This window comes from Onychostoma macrolepis, chromosome 22, assembly GCF_012432095.1.
Source record: "Onychostoma macrolepis isolate SWU-2019 chromosome 22, ASM1243209v1, whole genome shotgun sequence".
In the NCBI taxonomy this organism is placed as follows: domain Eukaryota; kingdom Metazoa; phylum Chordata; class Actinopteri; order Cypriniformes; family Cyprinidae; genus Onychostoma; species Onychostoma macrolepis.
The window spans coordinates 35402314-35423381 of record NC_081176.1 but is presented as its reverse complement, the minus strand read 5'-3'; the positions used below and the strand labels follow the sequence as shown (position 1 = coordinate 35423381).

At 37.2% G+C, this 21068-nt stretch overlaps 1 protein-coding gene across 1 annotated transcript in view; it reads right to left on the bottom strand.

Moving 5' to 3' along the window:
- Nucleotides 1-214: 214 nt before the first annotated feature.
- The window catches only part of LOC131530863 (GTPase IMAP family member 8-like), a 39701-nt gene continuing 18847 nt past the window's right edge, over nucleotides 215-21068 (bottom strand). The window contains exons 2-5 of the mRNA XM_058761348.1: nucleotides 16607-16733; nucleotides 16447-16505; nucleotides 3573-4173; nucleotides 215-2252 (exon numbers count right to left, since the gene is read on the bottom strand). Coding sequence (XP_058617331.1) covers nucleotides 952-2252; nucleotides 3573-4173; nucleotides 16447-16505; nucleotides 16607-16613 — 1968 coding nt within the window. The 5' untranslated portion in view covers nucleotides 16614-16733 and the 3' untranslated portion in view covers nucleotides 215-951. The remainder of the gene's footprint in view (nucleotides 2253-3572; nucleotides 4174-16446; nucleotides 16506-16606; nucleotides 16734-21068) is intronic.

Below are 21068 nucleotides of genomic sequence, written 5' to 3'. Positions count from 1 at the left end.
GAAAACATGAACAAATGATTAATAAATTAATTGAAGGATGTGTAAATAGGGTGAATTTTTTAAAACAAGGGCATGATCACATAAACTTTTAAAAACATTTGTTAGCATTTTCTAACTTCTGCAACCGTGCTATGACAGTATACTCAAAACTGTATTAACATTACTCTATCAGCCAAGAAGCTGCCTGAGTAAAGAGCAGAAGAAGGACACAAAGTGATGATAATAAACAGGAGGTTTATTGAATAATTTTAATAGAGTATGTTTCAGTGGTCATACTTTGTCTGATCAGCACAAATCCTAATCCATAAATGACTAATTGGTGAATGAAATGAGCATATAAATAGTTTAAATGTTTATTATTAATGATTAAATGAAATAATAAAATGATAAATGATTAGAAATGAAGAATAAATGCATATAAAATAAAAAATAAAAGTAAAACAACTGTATGTTTGCATTTGAGTATCCTTATATCTTTATATCCTATAGTTTTAATATAACAAGGAAAGGGGAATGGAAATGTACTGCTATGGCCATTAAACTGATGACTCATGTCTTACTTTTGCAGTTCAGTTATTATCTACAAATACAAGATTACATAGAATTTCAGCAAAATAGTCTCTCTTTCTGTTACCACAACCACAAAATCAAGCTTAAATGTAAAAGCAGATATAACAAATGAATATACAGATTAGAATATGGACCAGACCCTCAGTCACCTCTCGAATAAAACTCATAAGATGCTTTTCAGAAAGGCTGATCAGTTTAAATAATTGATATTTGTATCACAATCAAAATCAACGTCTGTGAAGCAGTTACAACAAAAAGTAAACAAAAGGAAAATTCAAATCATAATATTTGGATTTTTTTTCCCGCATGCATTTATGTGTATCTATAAAATCATTCATTACACAAGTTCTGAGTAAAGACTAGAGCACCAACAGTGACAGCTCATCTGGTATCCTTACTGGCAGCAACTCCAACAAAAGCTCCAGCAGCACCTCCAGCAACAGCCCCAGCTAAACCTCCAATACCAGCTCCAACAAGAGCTCCAGTACCAACAGCTCCAGTAGCAGCAGCTCCAGTAGCAGCTGCACCAACAGAAGCTGAAAGCGTAGCTCCAGCAATAGTACCTGAAACAGTAGCTCCTCCACCACTAACAGCTGTTGCTACAGCTCCAACACCAGCTCCAACTGCAGCTCCAACACCAGTTAAAACCAAAGCTCCAATAACGACTCCACCAGCAACAAAAGCTGCCATTTGAAAATGACTCTTGTACTCAGAAATAAAATTAAAAAATCCACTCTGGCTGTTTGTTTCTCTCTCTGATTTAGACGTTTCCTCTGCTCTGATTCTTTCTTCTGCATCCTTCATCACTCTCTTAATCTCCTCTTTTCTTTGTTCCTTTTGTTTTCTCTGTTCTTCCTCACTCTTTTTCTCTAAATTAGCTTCCATCTCTGCTCTGATTTTCTCCTCGGTCTCCTTTCTCACTTTCTCAATCTCCTCTTGTACTTTTTTCTCCAATTGTTGTTTTCTCTGCTCTTCTTCCTCTCGTCTGAATCTCTGAGCATCTTCAAACATCTGGTTACTGTAGTGTCCTCCTCCATTCTGCTCTATCATTGAGTCAATCTTCTGCAGGAGATCATTCGCCTGCTCTCTGTTATTCTGAGCTTTATTGTTGAAGACGTGATATCTGCCTCCACACTTCTGAACTAGATCTCTTAATCTGCAGTTCTTCTCAAGGAGTTCCTCTACTGACTTATCTTCCAGCAGATCTCCATGAGTGAAGAGAATGAAGGAGTATTTTAACACCTCCTGACCAAACATCATCTCAATCATCTGAGGAATCTGCTGCTCATGTTCAGTGAATCTCATATTCACAGGAAACACAATGAGAAAAGCGTGCGGTCCAGGACTGGATATATAAACACTTCTGGCTATCTCTGTCATTATCTGTTCATGGTTTATTTCTGTGTCGAATAATCCAGGAGTATCGACTACAGACATAGATCTGCCTGAAACAGTGGCGTGAGCAGCTAAACAGTCACGGGTTACTGAACTCATGCTCATCACAGAGTTAAACTCTTTCTGTCCCAGGATTGTGTTTCCAGCTGCACTCTTCCCAACTCCACTTTTACCCAGAAGAACAATCCGTCTGGATGGGAGACTGTCAGCAGGAGCATCTGGTTCAACATTTTCTGTTATTTTTCTCTTCAGTGGATTCGGCTTCAGTATCTCTGATACTTCTTCTTCTACGTAATAAAGAAGAAGAAGAAAAAATAACAATAATACCATTTTCAAAACCCACTGCAAAGAATTTTGATTAAAAAGTGTACACAGCAAAATCCCCAGTGTTAAATTAACACTGCTGGGTGTCTATATGTGTCCACACTACAGAGGGTTAAAGTTAATGAGGTAATTAAGAGATTCATTGAGGGATGATTGACCATTATTGAAGACACCTGATGTTAACAAGCAGAATCAACAAATAAGAAAATCTAAATTTTTAAGTAACCATTGTAGTGGTCAGTGTTTACATTAGTTGGGCTCTTGACGGGTATGACGGGTTTTTAGTATTACATATTGTTTGGCTGCTGTAACTGAATTATAACAGCTAGAGAAGCGAAAAGCAGAATTCATCAGGTGCTGATTATGTTTTGACGTAGTCATCATGTAGTGATCTAAATAACTGAGTTAGGTTTTATTTGTTAGTTATGTCAACACTATGAACAACATAAGATCTGGGACGTTCAGTATAATCAGAAAGATGCTTTTAAAACTTATTTTGATCAAAAACTTAAAAAAAGGAAATCTTTCATTTAGACACACAAACAACAAGAACAAGTGTGAGAATCACAACAACGGTGACCATCAAAAAAACATGTTGAAGCCAATCAAAACTCATCCATGGCTCCCATCATGCATTGCAGTATGTCACCGTTGTTGAGATTCATAGGCTGATTCTTGATGTCTGTGTGTGCCTACAAAAAAAACACTTTTTCGAATTTTTTTTTTTTTTGGATCAAAACAGCTTGTAAGAAATCCTTCCAAAATGTGTAAAAAAAAAAAAAAAACACAGATTATTTCACTGGCTGTTCACATGGCTGTTGTAATCAATAAAGGAAATTCAACTCCGAGTCTAAATGAGTGCAGGTCAAATAATGATTATGCTAGAACATAACCATCATCATCACCACCATCACCACCACCTGATGAACTTTGCGCTTTGCAAAATTCTGGATGTTACAAATCAGTTATAGCAGCCAAGCAAAATTTAATATTAAAAAGATAAGGGTCAAGAGTCCAACTAAAGTAAACACTGGCCACTATAATGGTGACTTAAAAATTGTGATTTTCTTCTTTGTTGATTCTGCTTTTTAACATCAGGTGTGTTCAATAATGGTCAATCACTCAATGAATCTCTTAATTACCTCATTAACTTTAACACTGCTTCAGTGTAACTTTTAACACTCTGTAGTGTGGACACATATAGACACTTGGCAGTGTTAATTTAACACTGGGGATTTTGCTGTGTACAATATATTTGTTTAAAATTGATATAAAAGACTCACCCTGTATGTCAAAGTATTGCTTAAGTACTTTTATAAACAGCATTTGAACTTGTTTTGTATGTTCTCTCTTCTTGTTGTTGAGCACGTGGCATCTCTGATCATATTTCTGAACAAGGTTCTTCAGTGGTTCAGTGTCATCTAGAAATTCTTGTATGGTCATGTTTTCTTCCTCCAGTTCGTCTCCTTTGGTGAAGAGAATCCAGGTTTTCTTCAGGCGCTCGTCTCCCAGCAGCTCCTCAATCTTCTCCAATGTTTTTCTCTCTTCTTCAGTGAAACTGTCAGCTTTGATCACCAGCAGAAACACACAGCGACCAGTTTCACATCTCTGAAGAACCTCTTTATATTTCTTCTGAATCTCCTCTTCATTCATATATGTGTTACATAATCCTGGTGTGTCATAAACAGTGAGTGGAATATCACCAACTGATCCAGATTCAACAGCAACATCTTGAGTGACAGATCTGGAGCTTTTCTTCGATTTAAAAGCTTCTCGTCCAAGTATTGTGTTTCCTGATGCACTCATCCCAGCCCTGGTTTTTCCCAGCAACACCACATTCAAACCTTTCATTTGTTCCATTTTCAAGATGTGTTCTGAAGAGCACTGTAAGACAAAAACACATGCATGTGTAACGCATATCAGAGATAAAATATAATAAGGTTTATATGGAAGCTGTGTCTCTCGTATCAACTCTGGTTATCAAACACTTCTGTTTTAAATTCTGAGTTTGCCAACTTTACTCAATTTTTTTTTTTTTTTACGATACTGTTCAATCTATTTAAACAATTAATTTTGATTTAACACCATTGTACATGGTCCGTGTACATTTTGTTAGTTTGTTTTTCAATTTGAAATGAAATAAGCAGAAATGAGAAAACATTTTTTTTTTTCATTTGTTTTGTATATATTGTTGATGAACTTAAAAGCCTGTTCTTTTAAATGATATATAGTCATGAATACCATGATCAAATGAATAATCATTTAAATGTATTTCAATATACGCTGTAAAAATTGATACACTATATATACTCAATATAATTGTCAACTGATTACTTGTAATTGATTACAAGCAATATTAATTAAATTCAACACATAAAAATTAGTTAGAATTAATCAAATGAGATGCTTACAAATTAACCATTCAAAATGAGTAAAATAGCACAAACAAATTAAGTAAAATTTAAACAAAAATATTGGTTTCACTAGCAAAAAAAACACCATGCTAATGAATAGCATGCATGCCAGGCCAGTAGTTGGCGATCAAGAAACACTGCGCAAAAATGTAATATGCATGCACATAATGTCACCTTTTTCAGAAATTCATGTTTTTGTTGTTTACATAGAGATGATACAGGCATCATATTCAAAAGCTTGTGTTTCCAGTTAAAACAAGCCAAGAGAAAAATATCTGAAATTTTCAGCATAAACAGATTTTTCAGAGCTGTTCTGATCTAATAATAATAATTAAAAAAAAGCCTCTCATCTAGACACACAGACATCAAGTATCAGTGTGAGAACCTCAACAATGGTAACCATCAAATGTTTCAGTGCATTCTGGGTACCACCAATCAAAACTCATCAATAGCTCCCATCATGCATTGCATATTTTTAGTAGTTTGTTTTGTGACGTTCAGAGTTGATCTGTTTATCTGAATATGCTGTTTATCACCGTTGTTGAGATTCATACGCTGATTCTTGATGTCAGAGTGTGCCTAAATGAGCAATTTTTAAGAAATCCTTTGGATTATGCTGAAGACTTCATGTCTCATACTGTAGAATTACAGGATTGCTGTAATTAATGTAAATCTAAGTAGTATTTAGCCAGGGTTTATGTTATGAGTGTGCACAGCCCTCAAGGCTGTAAGAATTACAGAACCTCAGACACTTTGAACTTCTGAGATGGACAACACCAACACGGTGTATTAACATACAGACATCTGTCTCCACATCCCACTGAGAGAAAATGCAGGAAAACGCCTCTCTCACATATGCATCAGTGCATTTTCAACCCCTTCCTTCCCCTCACCCATCCTTCCCTCCACTCTGCTCAAAATGGTCAATAGCAGATTGTAATGTTCTACATTAATGCAAGTGATATTAACAGTCATGTTTGGTATCATTTGAATTGTCTCAGGGTGTCTGGTACAATGGGCTCATTCTTACAAGAAGTAAACTAAAGGTAATACAGATCCTAAGAGTTTAGAGATATTTTGCACACTGTAGAGGGCGGGTCAGTTTCAGTGGTTTCTATGCAAAATTACCTTTTGTCCCAAAAGGTGTTAACTCGTCAATGCAAATTCAATCGTTAGCTCCTGTCTCCATCTCGGGGATGTTGGTCTTGTTCTGGGGTACTTAAAGAAGTGTTGCAAAAGGATCGGGCGTTTTCTGTAGCCAGAAGCCCGTAGTGTGGTGTGTCTCTATACTTCACACTATGTATTTCTATAAAGTCAGGTATGCATCTTTTACTCGTAGATTTATCTTTGAGAATTCGATGTTTTGTATTGATATGATCTGATATCTCTGAATTGGCTATGTAATTGACATAATACATATTTACCTGACTGATAATAAATTGTTACATTTGATCTTATTCTGTTTTACTCTGTAATTATTGACTCTAGTAGAATATGTTGTATCCTTGTTAGAGACATGAGCACCTGAATGAACGAGTAAATATAAAGTAAAGAGTCACCAGAATAATCAAATATCAGAAGAATACTAATTAGAAATAGACAAACAACCAATTTGCATTTCAACCTAAATTCAAGGTTATAATTAAATGGAGTCAGATTAGTTAATAAAAATGGAGTCAGATTTGAAGTTAACCTAGATTGAATAACTGCGCTGAAAAGACCGAACACGCAGGAAACCTTCACCCACGATTGGATACCGTCCTTGGACCAAATTCGTGGACCTTACAGTGGTGACCAGCCTCCGTGATCTCCCTACCTAGGCGAGTGACGTCTTTCCAGCGCGAATTTCGGTTTGATTCTCACTGAGGATATGAGGCTTGAGCTCCTTCTTCCCTGTCTACAACTGCTGTGGTAAGTTCGCTCCTTTTACTTATTAAAAGTGTTGAAGGAAAGCTTTTTGCATCTCACATATAGACACATTTTTAGAACGGGTCGACATACCCATCATTAGACCGGAGACCGTAGAAATCCGGTGGGAGGAGAAATTAGCCGGGAAACATGACTTTTCAGGGACAGTATAGCAGCATTGCAGATCAGGAGATCATGGAAATTCACGCTGTGCATATAAAAATATCCTTCTTCATTTAAGCGGTAAAGTTGAACATTACATGGAAAAACAACGAAATCATATCTTGGTTTTTGGCGAAGGAGAAAAATTGGCATCTAAATCAAAATATAAAAACAACAGCTGCCATCGTCTACTTGCTTCGAAAAACGACCTAGAAACATTGGCGAAAATGAACGCATAATAGAGAGTATCAAAGAAATCGAGAAAGCACGTTCGGATGAATTACAAAAGCTTAGAGCACAGGCAGAGGCATTTACATACGAAAGACAAGGTTGGGCAAGAAAAAGTGAAAACATGGCGAGAAAAATAGATGCGCTTCAAAAGAAACTCAAAGCCGGCAATAGTTATGTATCAGCCCTTGAAGACTGCTGTGATAATGCAGGCTTCCCAGTGGCTGCAGTTAAGAAAGCAGCACTGGATGAAACTTTTGATTCTGAGGAAAACAGTGATAGCGATGATGATGATGATGATGTTGCTGCGTTAGAGAGTCGAACACGGAGAGAAACTCGTAACCGAGCTCCCGTTCAGAGACATGAAGAACAAAATCAGCGAAGTCCGATCAAAGCAAGAGCAAAACCCAGCGAAAGACCACCCAAATCAATCAGAGTCGCTGTACTAAAAACCATGACTAACGCTAACGATGAAATAACCACAATTAGCCGCCCATTAACATGCGAAGAGTGTACAAAACACAAACAGATTGTGGGAATGATGCCCAAAAGAGGGCCATTCCAACCCTACTGGGAAACACTGATGTTACAAGCTACAGTGTATAAACTAGAAACTAGAGATGTGTGGTAAATAGCACTCCTTACGATCCCTGAAGAGCTAAGATCGAAACTAAGCCCAGAGATGAAATCCGGTGACATAATCAAACGAAATAATAATGAAACCGACGAAAGTATCTATGAACGATTAAAACAAGCATTGCTAGATATGAGGGGACCAACGACCGCAGATTGGAGCAGGATACTAGAAATTAAACAGGGACGCAATGAACCGTTTGAAACATACGCTGAACGTCTGTGGGTGACATACAAAGAACATTCCGGTCTAGAAAATGCAAGCCGTGATCACGAACCGTTATTACAACTCATAAAGAACAATGCTGGCACTCCAGTCCAAAAGGCATTGTCAAACGGAGTAGATCCAGCCAAAAACACGTTCAGAACGATAGTAGATTGGGGTTCAAGGATAGAAAACAGATGGAAATCAAAGGCCCTCAATATTGCATCTGCACAGGGGTTAACAGAAGGGAAAAGCACAAATTATTCTAACAGAAATGAGACTGAAAAGCATGTCCACTTCTTGGAAGAGGTGACTTGCTGTGATGACTCTAGAACTTTGAGTTCAGGGAAAGCATGTGCCACTGCTCAAGATAGCGTGCCAGTTTCAGTTCTTAAGGTGATGCAGCACAATAATGGCACAGAGTCATGTTCCAGAATGCATGGTGTAAAGGAAGCATTAGGGAGTCATGAAAAACCTCAAACTCCAGGAGAACACAGCAGACAACCCAATGGAAAAGACAGCAGGTTTTGTAGTTCCTGTCACAAAATAGGCCATACAGAGGAAAAATGTTGGTCACTGGGAAGGGGTAGACCTCCACCTTATTTTCTGAAACATAGGATATCACTTTCTAAAGGCAAAGATCAATTGTTTACATGTAACAAGTCATCCTCAGGTAAAACTCTTAGTGAGTTAACTGCATTGCTCATACAAGGCATCCAGATACTGACTTCACTTACTAGTGAGTTAGCAGCTTAATAGCGATGAATTTAACATGTAAATATCCCAGTTTCAATGATCCTGTTTGTATTTTCAAATTTGTAATTGTGCTAAACGCAATGTGCGCATATAATACACATAGACTAGTTGAGTTTATTCTTTAAAAAACACATGACTGCTTTACTGTAAGTGTGCGAAAAAATACTTAGGTTTAAGGTTGTAGATGCTACATGCATACTAGACCGTGTGTCTTGTGTGAAATTGGAATAACTGCTATACTGGAATTACATAGCAATTTTAAGTTGCATGTGTGTCTATCTATGTTAAATTTGTTTGTCTCCTGAGTGGTACACTCTGCTATTTTCCATAGCTGCAGTTAAACTAGGTACAGGAGCATAGAATTGCTATATGGCCACAGAATGTTTTCACAATTGTCTTAACAATGAAAATTATCAGCAAGACCAAATGAAATAAATAAGCCTTTGACACGTAAAAACAATGACTATGCATTGCATCAGCTCTGAACCTGTTCAGCTCCTCAACACCTTTTCATATTCAAATGAATTAACACATGAATGCAATTTGTGACAACTTAGATCTTGTTGCAGATTGATATGCTACCCAGTGCCAAGAGGAAGGAGATGTGTTTTCATTTTAATAGTGTGGCACAAGCGATAGCAAACCAATTCATTCTTCACTGGGTAACACCAACCAAAAAAAATTAATCTGATCAGAAGGACTGGTTAGCATTAATATTCCACAGTTAAACACCAACTGAATTTCTAAATTTACTAGAAAAATAATGAAAGGGAGGTGAAAAATACTCTAAATTAACTGGGTTCTCTCAGTATTTGTTTCTGTCTCAGGTTGACCACTGCAATTCCTTGAAAGTGAGATACCAGGAAAGCACCTGATTCCAGCTACATCAAGCTAGGACAGCGGAATTGTTAGAATATAACCTGAAATTGCGGGAGATGGGTGCAACGACTCTTCAAGAGGCCATTCACACCTCACAATAGTACATTACCACACAAATATCTACATGGCCTTCCGGATTAGCACTGGAACTAAATTTTTGCAACACAGATTGTTATAGATTAGACTCCACCCATCTCCCAGACATGAGCACAGAGCACACACCATTGCATCATCACCTCATCTAGACTAAACAGTCTGAACACTACGCATCACAGAAGACAGTGATGGCTTAGATTCCAAACGTGGTACTCCACTAAAGATCTATTGTCCATCTTCACACTAACAGAACAACATAGCTTCACACACATAGGACAGTAGAGCTAATCCCATGATGACAATCTAAAGAAAGACACACATAATAATTGCTATTTACAAACGTCATCTCATGGGAAGCACATAATATACATATGCATGGCTACCATCACAAATCGATGATGTTAAATTATGAACAAGGCAAATCTGCCATGAAAATTCAAAAGGTTATTGGGATGTCTTGGCAAACCAGAGGGCCGCTGGTTTCCCAACAGATCACTAATAACAGAAACATTATCAAAATGATTAAATATGAAGTGCGGGCACTTCTGTTGATCAGCTACAAAATGTGCAATTTGACTATGGCATCGAATGTGACATAGCTTGCATGACACACACACTATTACAAGGGATCCAGGATCTCCATTCTTGTATAAAACCTAAGCACACTTTAGATCACTACCTTGAAATCTTAGGTGACTTGCATTGGAGAACTATATATATATATATATATATATATATATATATATATATATATATATGTCTATACCTTTATAATTGTAATTGAATATTTAATATTATTATTATTGTCATGTTTTAATGATGCATACCGTCTTTATAATATGTAAGTTACACTGACCTTTTGCTACTTTTCATTTAAGCCACTCAGACCAAGCATTCTTTAATTCCACTACCATTAAAATCCATCAGAGTGGTAGTGAGGAATTGGCTGTTTTAAAATGGGACCACCTTATGAAATGAGACCTCAAAAGACACCTGAGACCCAATATACCATTCGCACTTGTTGACATGAACCTACCTTATGTTTTTTGCTTTGTTATATGTTCTTGTGCCAAATCTCACAGCTTTCTTCTCATTTTCAATAACATCAAGTTCATCACTGTTCAATCATTGAGCCATTAAGATGCTGTTTAAGTGTCTCACACAAAGCAGTGTGTAACCAGCGAGAACCCTTCACCTGTTGGAGTCTGCCCAGCAATCTGTACAATTGGAGGTGACAAGATTCAACAAAAGAGGCAAGAAAGTCCTAGGGAAGGTGTCACTAGAGACAGAAGTTTCTCCATGATGGAATGACTCATCAAGCAATAAAAGGCCTGGATTGATTCAATGAACTATGCACACGGGTTGTTCTCAACCAGACATGTGAAACCCTGAACCCATTCATCCACCTGCTGAAATCAAGCTACATGCACCTGCTGAGACTGGTGTAAACAAAGGCCTTTCTAAAGGCTTCTACAACTGCAAATACTACATCACAAGGACCACAACAAGTGTCTGACAAGTGACCTCTTTGGGAATCATCTGGAATTGACCCACGTGGTCAAAGGGAGGAAACTGTAAGAATTACAGAACCTCAGACACTTTGAACTTCTGAGATGGACAACACCAACACGGTGTATTAACATACAGACATCTGTCTCCACATCCCACTGAGAGAAGATGCAGGAAAACGCCTCTCACATATGCATCAGTTCCTTTTCATCCCTTCCTTCCCTCACCCATCCTTCCCTCCACTCTGCTCAAAATGGTCAATAGCAGATTGTAATGTTCTACATTAATGCAAGTGATATTTACAGTCATGTTCGGTATCATTTGAATTGTCTCAGGGTGTCTGGTACAATGGGCTCATTCTTACAAGAAGTAAACTAAGAGGTAATCCAGATCCTAAGAGTTTAGAGATATTTTGCATACTGTAGAGGGCGGGTCAGTTTCCAGTGGTTTCTATGCAAAATTACCTTTTGTCCCAAAAGGTGTTAACTCGGTCAATGCAAATTCCAATCATTAGCTCCTGTCTCCATCTCGGGGGATGTTGTTCTTGGTCTGGGGTACTTAAAGAAGTGTTGCAAAAGGATCGGGGCGTTTTTCTGTAGCCAGAAGCCCGTAGTGTGGTGTGTCTCTAGACTTCACACTATGTATTTCTATAAAGTCAGGTATGCATCTTTTACTCATAGATTTATCTTTGAGAATTTGATGTTTTGTATTGATATGATTTGATATTTCTGAATTGGCTATGTAATTGACACAATACATATTTACCTGACTGATAATAAATTGTTACATTTGATCTTATTCTGTTTTACTCTGTAATTATTGACTCTAGTAGAATACGTTGTATCCTTGTTAACGACATGAGCACCAGAATGAACGAGTAAATATAAAGTAAAGAGTCACTAGAATAATCAAACATCAAAAGAATACTAATTAGAAATAGACAAACAACCAATTTGCATTCCAACCTAAATTCGAGGTTATAATTAAATGGAGTCAGATTAGTTAATAAAAATGGAGTCAGATTTGAAGTTAACCTAGATTGAATAACTTTGCGCGCTGAAAAGACCGAACACGCAGGAAACCTTCACCCACGATTGGATACCGTCCTTGGACCAAATTCGTGGACCTTACAAGGCTTAACATGTTGATAAATAACTAAGTAGATAAACAACATTCTTAAGGCTTAATCCACTGATTTTTATATAATAGGTTAGAGTTGAGTTGAGTTGGGCAGCAGACAAGCGTCTGCTTCGTACAGCACGAGCCACAGCACAAGACTGACAGGATCATACAAAAAATACATCTGGCAAACACGCAGAACTTTTACTTTTTACTAAAGTAATAACAGACCACAAACTGAGCGTTCATTTTAATGGGGAAAAAGTTTGTTTTAACGCGGATACAGTATATAATCTTAGTCGTATTGTTAATAAAAGTTTCGTGAGTTTTAATGAACCAAAAACTAAGCATTTCTTTGTCAGTAAGGGGAAAATAGATAGTCTTTCATTTATTTGTGTTACAACACGGGTATAGGTCATATAAAATCTTTAAAAGCTTGATTTCTCCTCCAAATATATTGCTTGATCTTAGGGGTAATATATTCCTTGTTATTTGGATAAATCTTAATGGTCTTTTTTGGGACCACAGTATCAACACAAAACTGAATATACCCTGTAATCACTTCTGCAATTATGTCAATATTGTCATCTTGATAAAAACGTCCCAATTTGTAGCCAGAATACAACCACTCAACTCCTCTTTTGTAGTATCCTGCCACACATTAACTGTCCTTAAAAAAGGTTTACTCTTCCTAAAAGTAGACCTGTTAATTAACTGGATGGAATAATGGTCCGAATTTGAAAGAGAAGGCCTAATCTTGGCTACATATGCTTCTTTGATGTTACCATAACATTTATCTAATATTTTATTTTTCCATGTACCACTACAAACATACTGCTGAAACCCTGGGAGAGCATAGTCCATCTTACAATGATTGAAATCTCCTAATACAAATATCGGTGCATCCGGTTTGTTCTGTAATTGCTTATGGACACAATCAGCTATCCTTGAAGCCGCTTTTGATGCATCCCCACAGGGCAGAATATATACAGCGCAGATGAAGATATTTCCGTAGTCTCTGTGCAAATAATAATGCAAATAATGGTATCCATGCTCGGATACTTCAGGTAGGATGAACTTAAACAACCATGTCCAAATAACTTGATTCAATTAAGTTAACTGAGTTTACTTAATTCAATTTAGTTCATCCTACAGTTTTTGAGTAGAGATAACATGCTTCTGTTGTATGGGACCACTGTCCATAATTGAATTAAGTTAGTTTAACCCTCATCCATCCCTCCCGAACCTATAAAGTGTCCCTCGCGGGTCAAATTGACCCGAAGACCCTCAACGTTACAATTTGTTTTTTCTAGTTATGTAGGTTTTGTTAGTATTTTTGGTGATTTTTTATTTTATTTTCCTTAAATTCTTGATTTTCTAATGCAACATAACATATTTGCATACATAATTTCAACAAAAAAACAAATACACAATTTGTACTTTAAACATCATTATCCACTGGGTCACTGAGTGTCTCGGAGGCCCTCTGGCTTGGAAAAATGATTTTTTCATTTATAGTTTCAGCCACTAGATGGGCCTATTAAACCCTATGGAGATTCTCAACTGAGCTCAAAAAGTGAAATCTTGAAAACTACACCAACTTGAGGCTTCATTTAGCTTTCAGTCACTGTAAAACCAAACAGTTAGGGTAACTCAAACCGTTTGAGTAAACCGATTGGCTTAAAAACCTTACAAGTTAGGTTAACTCAAACCGTTTGAGGAAACTTATTGTCTTAAAACATTTAAGTTTTTTAAAACTAATACTTATGAGTACTCTGAACTTATATCAGATGAGTTCACTAAATAAGATATATGCCCAAAAAGTCACGGTAACTCAAACCTTTGAGTAAACCAATTGCCTTAAAAACCCAAGTTAGGTTAACTCAAACCATTTGAGGAAACTTATTGCCTTAAAACATTTAAGTTTTTAAAACTAACAATTATGAGTGCACTGAACTTATTTCAGTTGAGTTCACTAAAATAAGATATACATTGCAGTTAAGTAATTAAGTGATTAATTAAGTGCTGATTGAGCATTAGTGATGAACACCTGCTATTAACAAACAGAATCACTGACAGAAAGAGAAACACAAGAACAACAACTGACTTTAGACACATGCTTAGATGAAATCAACTGAAATAAAATACATTAAATCTCAAGATCTGATTAAACAACCCCACAAACAGCATCACCAGCTCCACTTATTAATAACCAGACTGACTTTATTTCTTTCAGACATCTACAGAAGATCTTTTAGATGTTTATTTATTTAGATGTTTAGAAGGTTTAGATGTTTATTTATTGTTTCAATTGAAGTAACCATGTTAGAGATCAGTGTCTGCTTTAGTTGGGCTCTTGACCCTTGACTTCTGTGTTAGTTTTTTTCCCCAGCTGTTGTAACCATGTGTTCTTCAAACATATTTATTACAACTCGAAAGCATATAACTATCAGCAGTTGGTTATTAGATGTTTATAATGACAATCATCTGTAAGTGAACTGATCTCATTGAGAGTAAACGTAGATTCATTGTGTGTCTAGTCTCTGATTAAGTGAATGTCGCATTGACTAGACTCACACAGACATCAAGAATCAGCTTGAGAACCTCAACAATGGTGACCATTAAAAAAATAAAATAAAAAAAAACATGCAGCAATGCATGCTGGGAGCCAAGGATGAGTTTTGTACTATGCTAGTACCCAGCATGCATTGCAGCATTAATTTTTTATTTTTTTTAATGGTCACCATTGTTGAGGTTCATAAGCTGATTCTTGATGTCTGTGTGAGTTTAATTGCTACAGTATTTGTAATTGCCAAATCCTGCTGGAAAATGAAATCAGCATCTTCAAAAAGATGGTCAGCAGAAGGAAGCATGAAGTGCTCCAAAATTTATTGGTAAACAGATGCAGTGACTTTGGTTTTCAAAAAACACAATGGACCAACACCAGCAGATAACATTGCACCCCAAATCATCACAGACTGTGGAAACTTAACACTGGACTTATGAGCTTCTCCACCCTTCCTCCAGACTCTAGGACCTTGGTTTCCAAATGAAATACATAACATGCTCTCATCTGAAAAGAGGACTTTGAACCACTGGGCAACAGTCCAGTTCTTTTTCTCCTTAGTCCAGGTAAGATGCCTCTGACGTTGTCTGTGGTTCAGGAGTGGCTTTACAAGAGGAATACGACAACTGTAGCCAAATTCCTCGACACGTCTGTGTGTGGTGGCTCTTGATGCCTTGACCCCAGCCTCAGTCCATTCCTTGCAGTTCACCCAAATTCTTGAATTGATTTTGCTTAACAATCCTCATAAGATTGCGGTTCTCTCGGTTGGTTGTGCATCTTTTTCTTCCACACTTTTTCCTTCCACTTAACTTTTTGTTAACATGCTTGGATACGGTACTCTGTGAACAGCCAGCTTCTTTGGCAATGAATGTTTGTGGCTTACCCTCCTTGTGAAGGGTGTCAATGATTGTCTTCTGGGCAACTGTCAGATCAGTAGTCTTCCCCGTGATTGTGTAGCCTAGTGAACTAAACTGAAAGACCACTTTGAAGGCTCAGGAAACCTTTGCAGGTGTTTTGAGTTGCTTAGCTGATTAGCATGTCATCATATTCTAATTTGTTGAGATAATGAATTGGTGGGTTTTTGTTAAATGTGAGCGAAAATAATCAAAATTAAAAGAACCAAAGACTTAAACTACTCCAGTCTGTGTGCATTGAATTTATACTGTATTTTAATCCAAACACATGCATATCCATACATTTTCATAAATATGTAATACATATAAAAGATAAATTTAAAAATATAAAAATTATATCAAATCATTGGTCTTCACCTCATCACTTAAATTGAACTGTGTAAAAAAAAAAACGCAGTTTTTTCATAAATTCTAGTCTTTTCTAGTCTTTTTTGGCTCTGGGTCAAATTGACCACTTTTGTAACTTTTTTTTTCACACCCATCTTAACATCTTCGAATCCACTCCAATTTTTAGTGTGTGTTCCCAGGGAAAGTGTGACAAATGTCATGAAGTCTCGGATCATAACAATCAACGCTCGATTTTTTAAAAATCTTTGAAAATCAGTTTCAGGTCGTTTTGACCCAAGGGACGGATTTAAAGTTTTTTTTTTGAGTGTTTGTGTGTTCATATTTATGATTCTTAAGCCAACTGTATGAAATGCTTGAATGCAAAAATGTCCACATTTGTGTATCACCGTCTCAGAACAGACATAGGGTATTGCATATTACCTGAGAGGTGTCTCCTTTTTTCCAACCCATTAGGGGAGCTGTACGGGGAGCAAAGCAAGCTGAAAAAGAGACAGAAAAAGAAAAATATAAGTGGATGTAAGCAGTTCCTGGTTTGGTGTGTTCATCAATAAAATGTAAATAATGCCTTAGACATACATACCAGACATGACACAGTCAGAAGAGTAAAGACGTCAAAGTTCAACCCGCTGGAAAATTTCAACTTTATTCACCTTATGGAGTGGCCAATGTGGCACCAGAGGTTTGCACGTTACAGGATTCCTACAAAACTGAGTAAAGAACATAAAGAGGTACAGATTATCAAGATATAATATACACCATGTGCATGGAAGCTGAGGAAAATATTTCCAACTTATAAAATTTTTCGGAGGGAGAAAGTGCTGATGACTATGACATATCTCAGGGGTGGGTGGGGAAAGATCTGTATCAGCTCAGGCTTTTTGTCATTTGTGTTTTTATGACAAAAAGTCAGTTGTAGTTTCTTGTGTTTCTCTTTTCTTTAGTGCTGTTGATTTTTAACAGCAGGTGTTCATCACTAATGCACAATCATCATTTAATTAGTCACTTAATTATCTCATTAACTTGAACTCTTTGAGGATGTGGGATTTGACTCGAGACTCGTTTGTGACTTGAAAGGAATGACTTCCCACTGGGCAAAGTTAGGTCCAGTGGACGTCTTTTTGAAGTCTTTGCAGACATTGAAAAGACGTCCACTGAGGAGCCAGAATGAAAGTTTTATGACGTCTTTTTGGCGTGTTCTGAGCGTCCGATATGAGCGTTCATGGAACCTCAAATGTGGTCAAGTGGACATATTTTTAACATCATTTAAGGTTCATTTAGACACAATGTATACTGTTTCTGGACCAAATAAACACTCTCAGGATGCATTAGATTTAAACTCGTGTTATTTCAATGTAATTTACATTTGTAATTGCAAAGCAACTCACAGACATTGTGTTTGTCCAAAAATCAACTTCAATGAAACAGTGTTTAATTAAATGATCAAATAACTAATGATTAAGCATTTGGAAAAATCAACTGCAAATCAAAGACAATAAATCTCTCAAGATCTCAGCAGAGGAGGATCAAACATCTCCACATCTCCAGTTATTTGATGAAGCGTCACCAGCTTCACTCATTAGATTGACTCTATTTCTGTCAGACATCTATAGCTTTTATTGCTAATTTCCAGAGTTTTAGATGCTGGTATTTGTTTCATTTGAACTCACCATTGTGGTGGACAGTGTTTGCATTAGTTGGGATCTTGGTCCTCGTACTTCTCGTGTTAGCTTTTTTTTTGCCCCTGTAACAGTGTGTTTGTAAAAGCACGATTGTTGTGGCAGAGAAAACTGAAGTCAAGTGTTAATATTTTCCTGTTAATGATGAAAAAATTGTAACAAAATTAATCTCTAATGTTGTGTTTTAGCTGTTATGGACAAATTTATGGAAGAAAAGCATGTACACAAAAATTGAGCCAGCTCATCATGTAGTCACACACAGACATCAAGATTTTGCACATGAATCACAACAACGGTGACAATCAAAACAAGAAAACTCAGGAATTAAGGATGAGTTTGTTCTATGAACTACCCATCATGCATTGCAGCATGAAGTTTTTGTTTGCTTTGATTGTCACCGTTGTTGTGATTCATGTGCAAAATCTTGATCTCTATGTGACCACATGATGTGTTTCCTCAAAATATCTCATGCACATGCATTTTGTCTGTCTTCACAATAAGCTATCATTTCAGTGTTCTTGGTATAGCTTCACAAGGTTTGGTGCCTATAAAATATAAAACAAAACTTAAAATAACATCAGACGCTCAATTTGTGATGATTTTACCATTATTAAAAAGAAGCTGATAATATCTGACCTTGCTTCATTTTGGCTTCCTTTGCCACAACAGTTGTGTTTTACAAAGACACAGTCACGGCAGCCAATAAAAAGCAAATACAACAAGTACAAGGACCAAGATCCCAACTAAAGCAAACACTGTCCACCACAATGGTGAGTTCAAATGAAACAAATACCAACATCTAAAACTCTGGAAATTAGCAATAAAAGCTATAGATGTCTGATAGAAATAAAGTCAATCTAATGAGTGAAGCTGGTGATGCTATTTGTGGAGATGTTTGATCCTCCTCTGCTGAGATCTTGAGAGATTTATTGTCTTTGATTTGCAGTTGATTTTTCCAAATGCTTAATCATTAGTTATTTGATCATTTAATTAAACACTGTTTCATTGAAGTTGATTTTTGGACAAACACAATGTCTGTGAGTTGCTTTGCAATTACAAATGTAAATTACATTGAAATAACACGAGTTTAAATCTAATGCATCCTGAGAGTGTTTATTTGGTCCAGAAACAGTATACATAGTGTCTAAATGAACCTTAAATGATGTTAAAAATATGTCCACTTGACCACATTTGAGGTTCCATGAACGTCTATATCGGACGCTCAGAACACGTCAAAAAAAGACGTCATAAAAACTTTCATTCTGGCTCCTCAGTGGACGTCTTTTCAACGTCTGCAAAGACACAAAAAGACGTCCACTAGACGTAACTTTGCCCAGTGGGTTGGTTCCTCCTCTGGTGAAATCAACTGCTGAGTTCATGGATGGAATAAACATATAGCAGGACTTCTACTTTCTGACCCCTGGACTTTACACCTCTGCATAAATCACATTGTGCTTGCATACAGAACTTGACATCAGCTGGTGCCCGGTGGCGCTGCTCTGTGGCTGCCCCGCGGTGTTTCTCGCTCTGCTTTTTGCCGTTTTTTCACGTGGCAAAAATATTTTAATTAATCAAAACTTTTTTTTTATTTATTGAGGTTGTTTTTAATCATGGATTATGCAGCATGAAGTTTGATTGGAGTGTTGATGAGGTTCCTCAACATTTATCTTTCCTGTGGACTGAATTCTGACCACACCACTGGCGGCATTGCTGTAAATGAAATTTGATACAACCGGGAGTTCTTACTATTGCTTCGTAACTCTGTTTCGATGGAGTGTTCCACAGTAGTGGATATGATCCCGAACTATCTAAAATCAAATGTGAGGGGCGTTAAAGCACATTCTAAATAAAGCGCAAACGCGGACGCGGCCTTCGTCGCCGATTGAGACAGCCGAGAGATAAAAATAAACTTTGCCTGACTACAACCCTTCTCATTAATGCGCAATCTCTGCGACCAAAAATTTATGAATTATCAGCTAATATTCGCTACATGAGTATCGAAGTTCCTGTGTCCTGGCAATTACTGAGACATGGCTGGACAGCAACGTCATCTGCAGCGAGGTGGAACCTGCTGGCTTTGCATCGTTTAGGACCGATAGGGATCCTGACATCACCGGGAAGACTCGTGGAAGTGGGGTATGTCTTCTTGTTCGGGAGGATTGGTGCCGCGCAGTCAAGGTCAGAGAGAGCTTGTGTACTACGGACATTGAATTACTATGTGTTTCCTTTCGACCATATTATCTACCAAGGGAGTTTCCCCAAATTTTTATCACTGTGGTATATAATCCACCCTAAAGCAAATGTTAAGAAAGTCCAAGAGATTGTTTATAATTTATCTCAGAGACTTGAAACAATTTCTCCCGATGCTCCAAAGCTTATCATGGGTGATTTTAATAACTGTGATGCGAAGAAGAGTTTGTGCACATATTATCAATATGTTGATTGCCCTACAAGAAGGAAAAAGATTCTGGATATGTGCTACAGAACTGTTAAAAATGCTTCTATCTCGTCGATTCTCCCACCATTGGGAGCGTCTGATCACAGTGTGGTCTATCTTCGTCTTGTCTACCAAAGGCTACTCGAAAGGGAGAAGCCTCAGGAAAAGTCTGTTAAAGTATGGGACGATGACAGTATAATGGCTCTGCAGGGGTGTTTTGAATGTACAGAGTGGGATATTTTTAGTATAGGTGAAATTAATGAACAGGTTGAACAGTTACTGATTATATAAATTTTTGCATGGATTCTGTTATTCCCACTAAAACTTTTAAGGTATACCTTAATGACAAACCCTGGGTGTCTAAAAACTTAAAGACCCTTATATACAAGAAAAGAAAGGCATATAGAAATCAGGATGAGGGGGCTCTGAGGGACACACAGAGGGAGATTAAAAGACAAATACAAATAGATACCCAGCCAACAATCTTATGTGGGGCCCAGATGGGTGGCACCTGGGCTATCTAACTGGGCCCCAGCCAGTTTTGTCCGCGGTTTCCATGAGGGCCCCACATGGGTCAGCCCAGATGAAACAATGAAATGAACTCTGCTCAGTATGCATACTACAGAGTGATAAAAATAAGACTGAAGCAGCACTGCAGTTCATTTGATAATTAAGTGATTAATCTAGTACTGATTGAGCATTAGTGACGAACACCTGCTAAAGAAAAAAGAGACGAGCAGAAACACAACAACTACTATTGACTTCCAGCCACAGCCTGCAAAACAACTGCAAATAAAAGACATTAAATCTCTGAAGATCTCAGCAGAGGAGGATTAAACAACTCCACAAACAGCATTACTAGCATCATTATTACTAACCAGACTGACTTTATTTCTGTCAGACTTCTACAAAAGTTTTTGAGAATTACA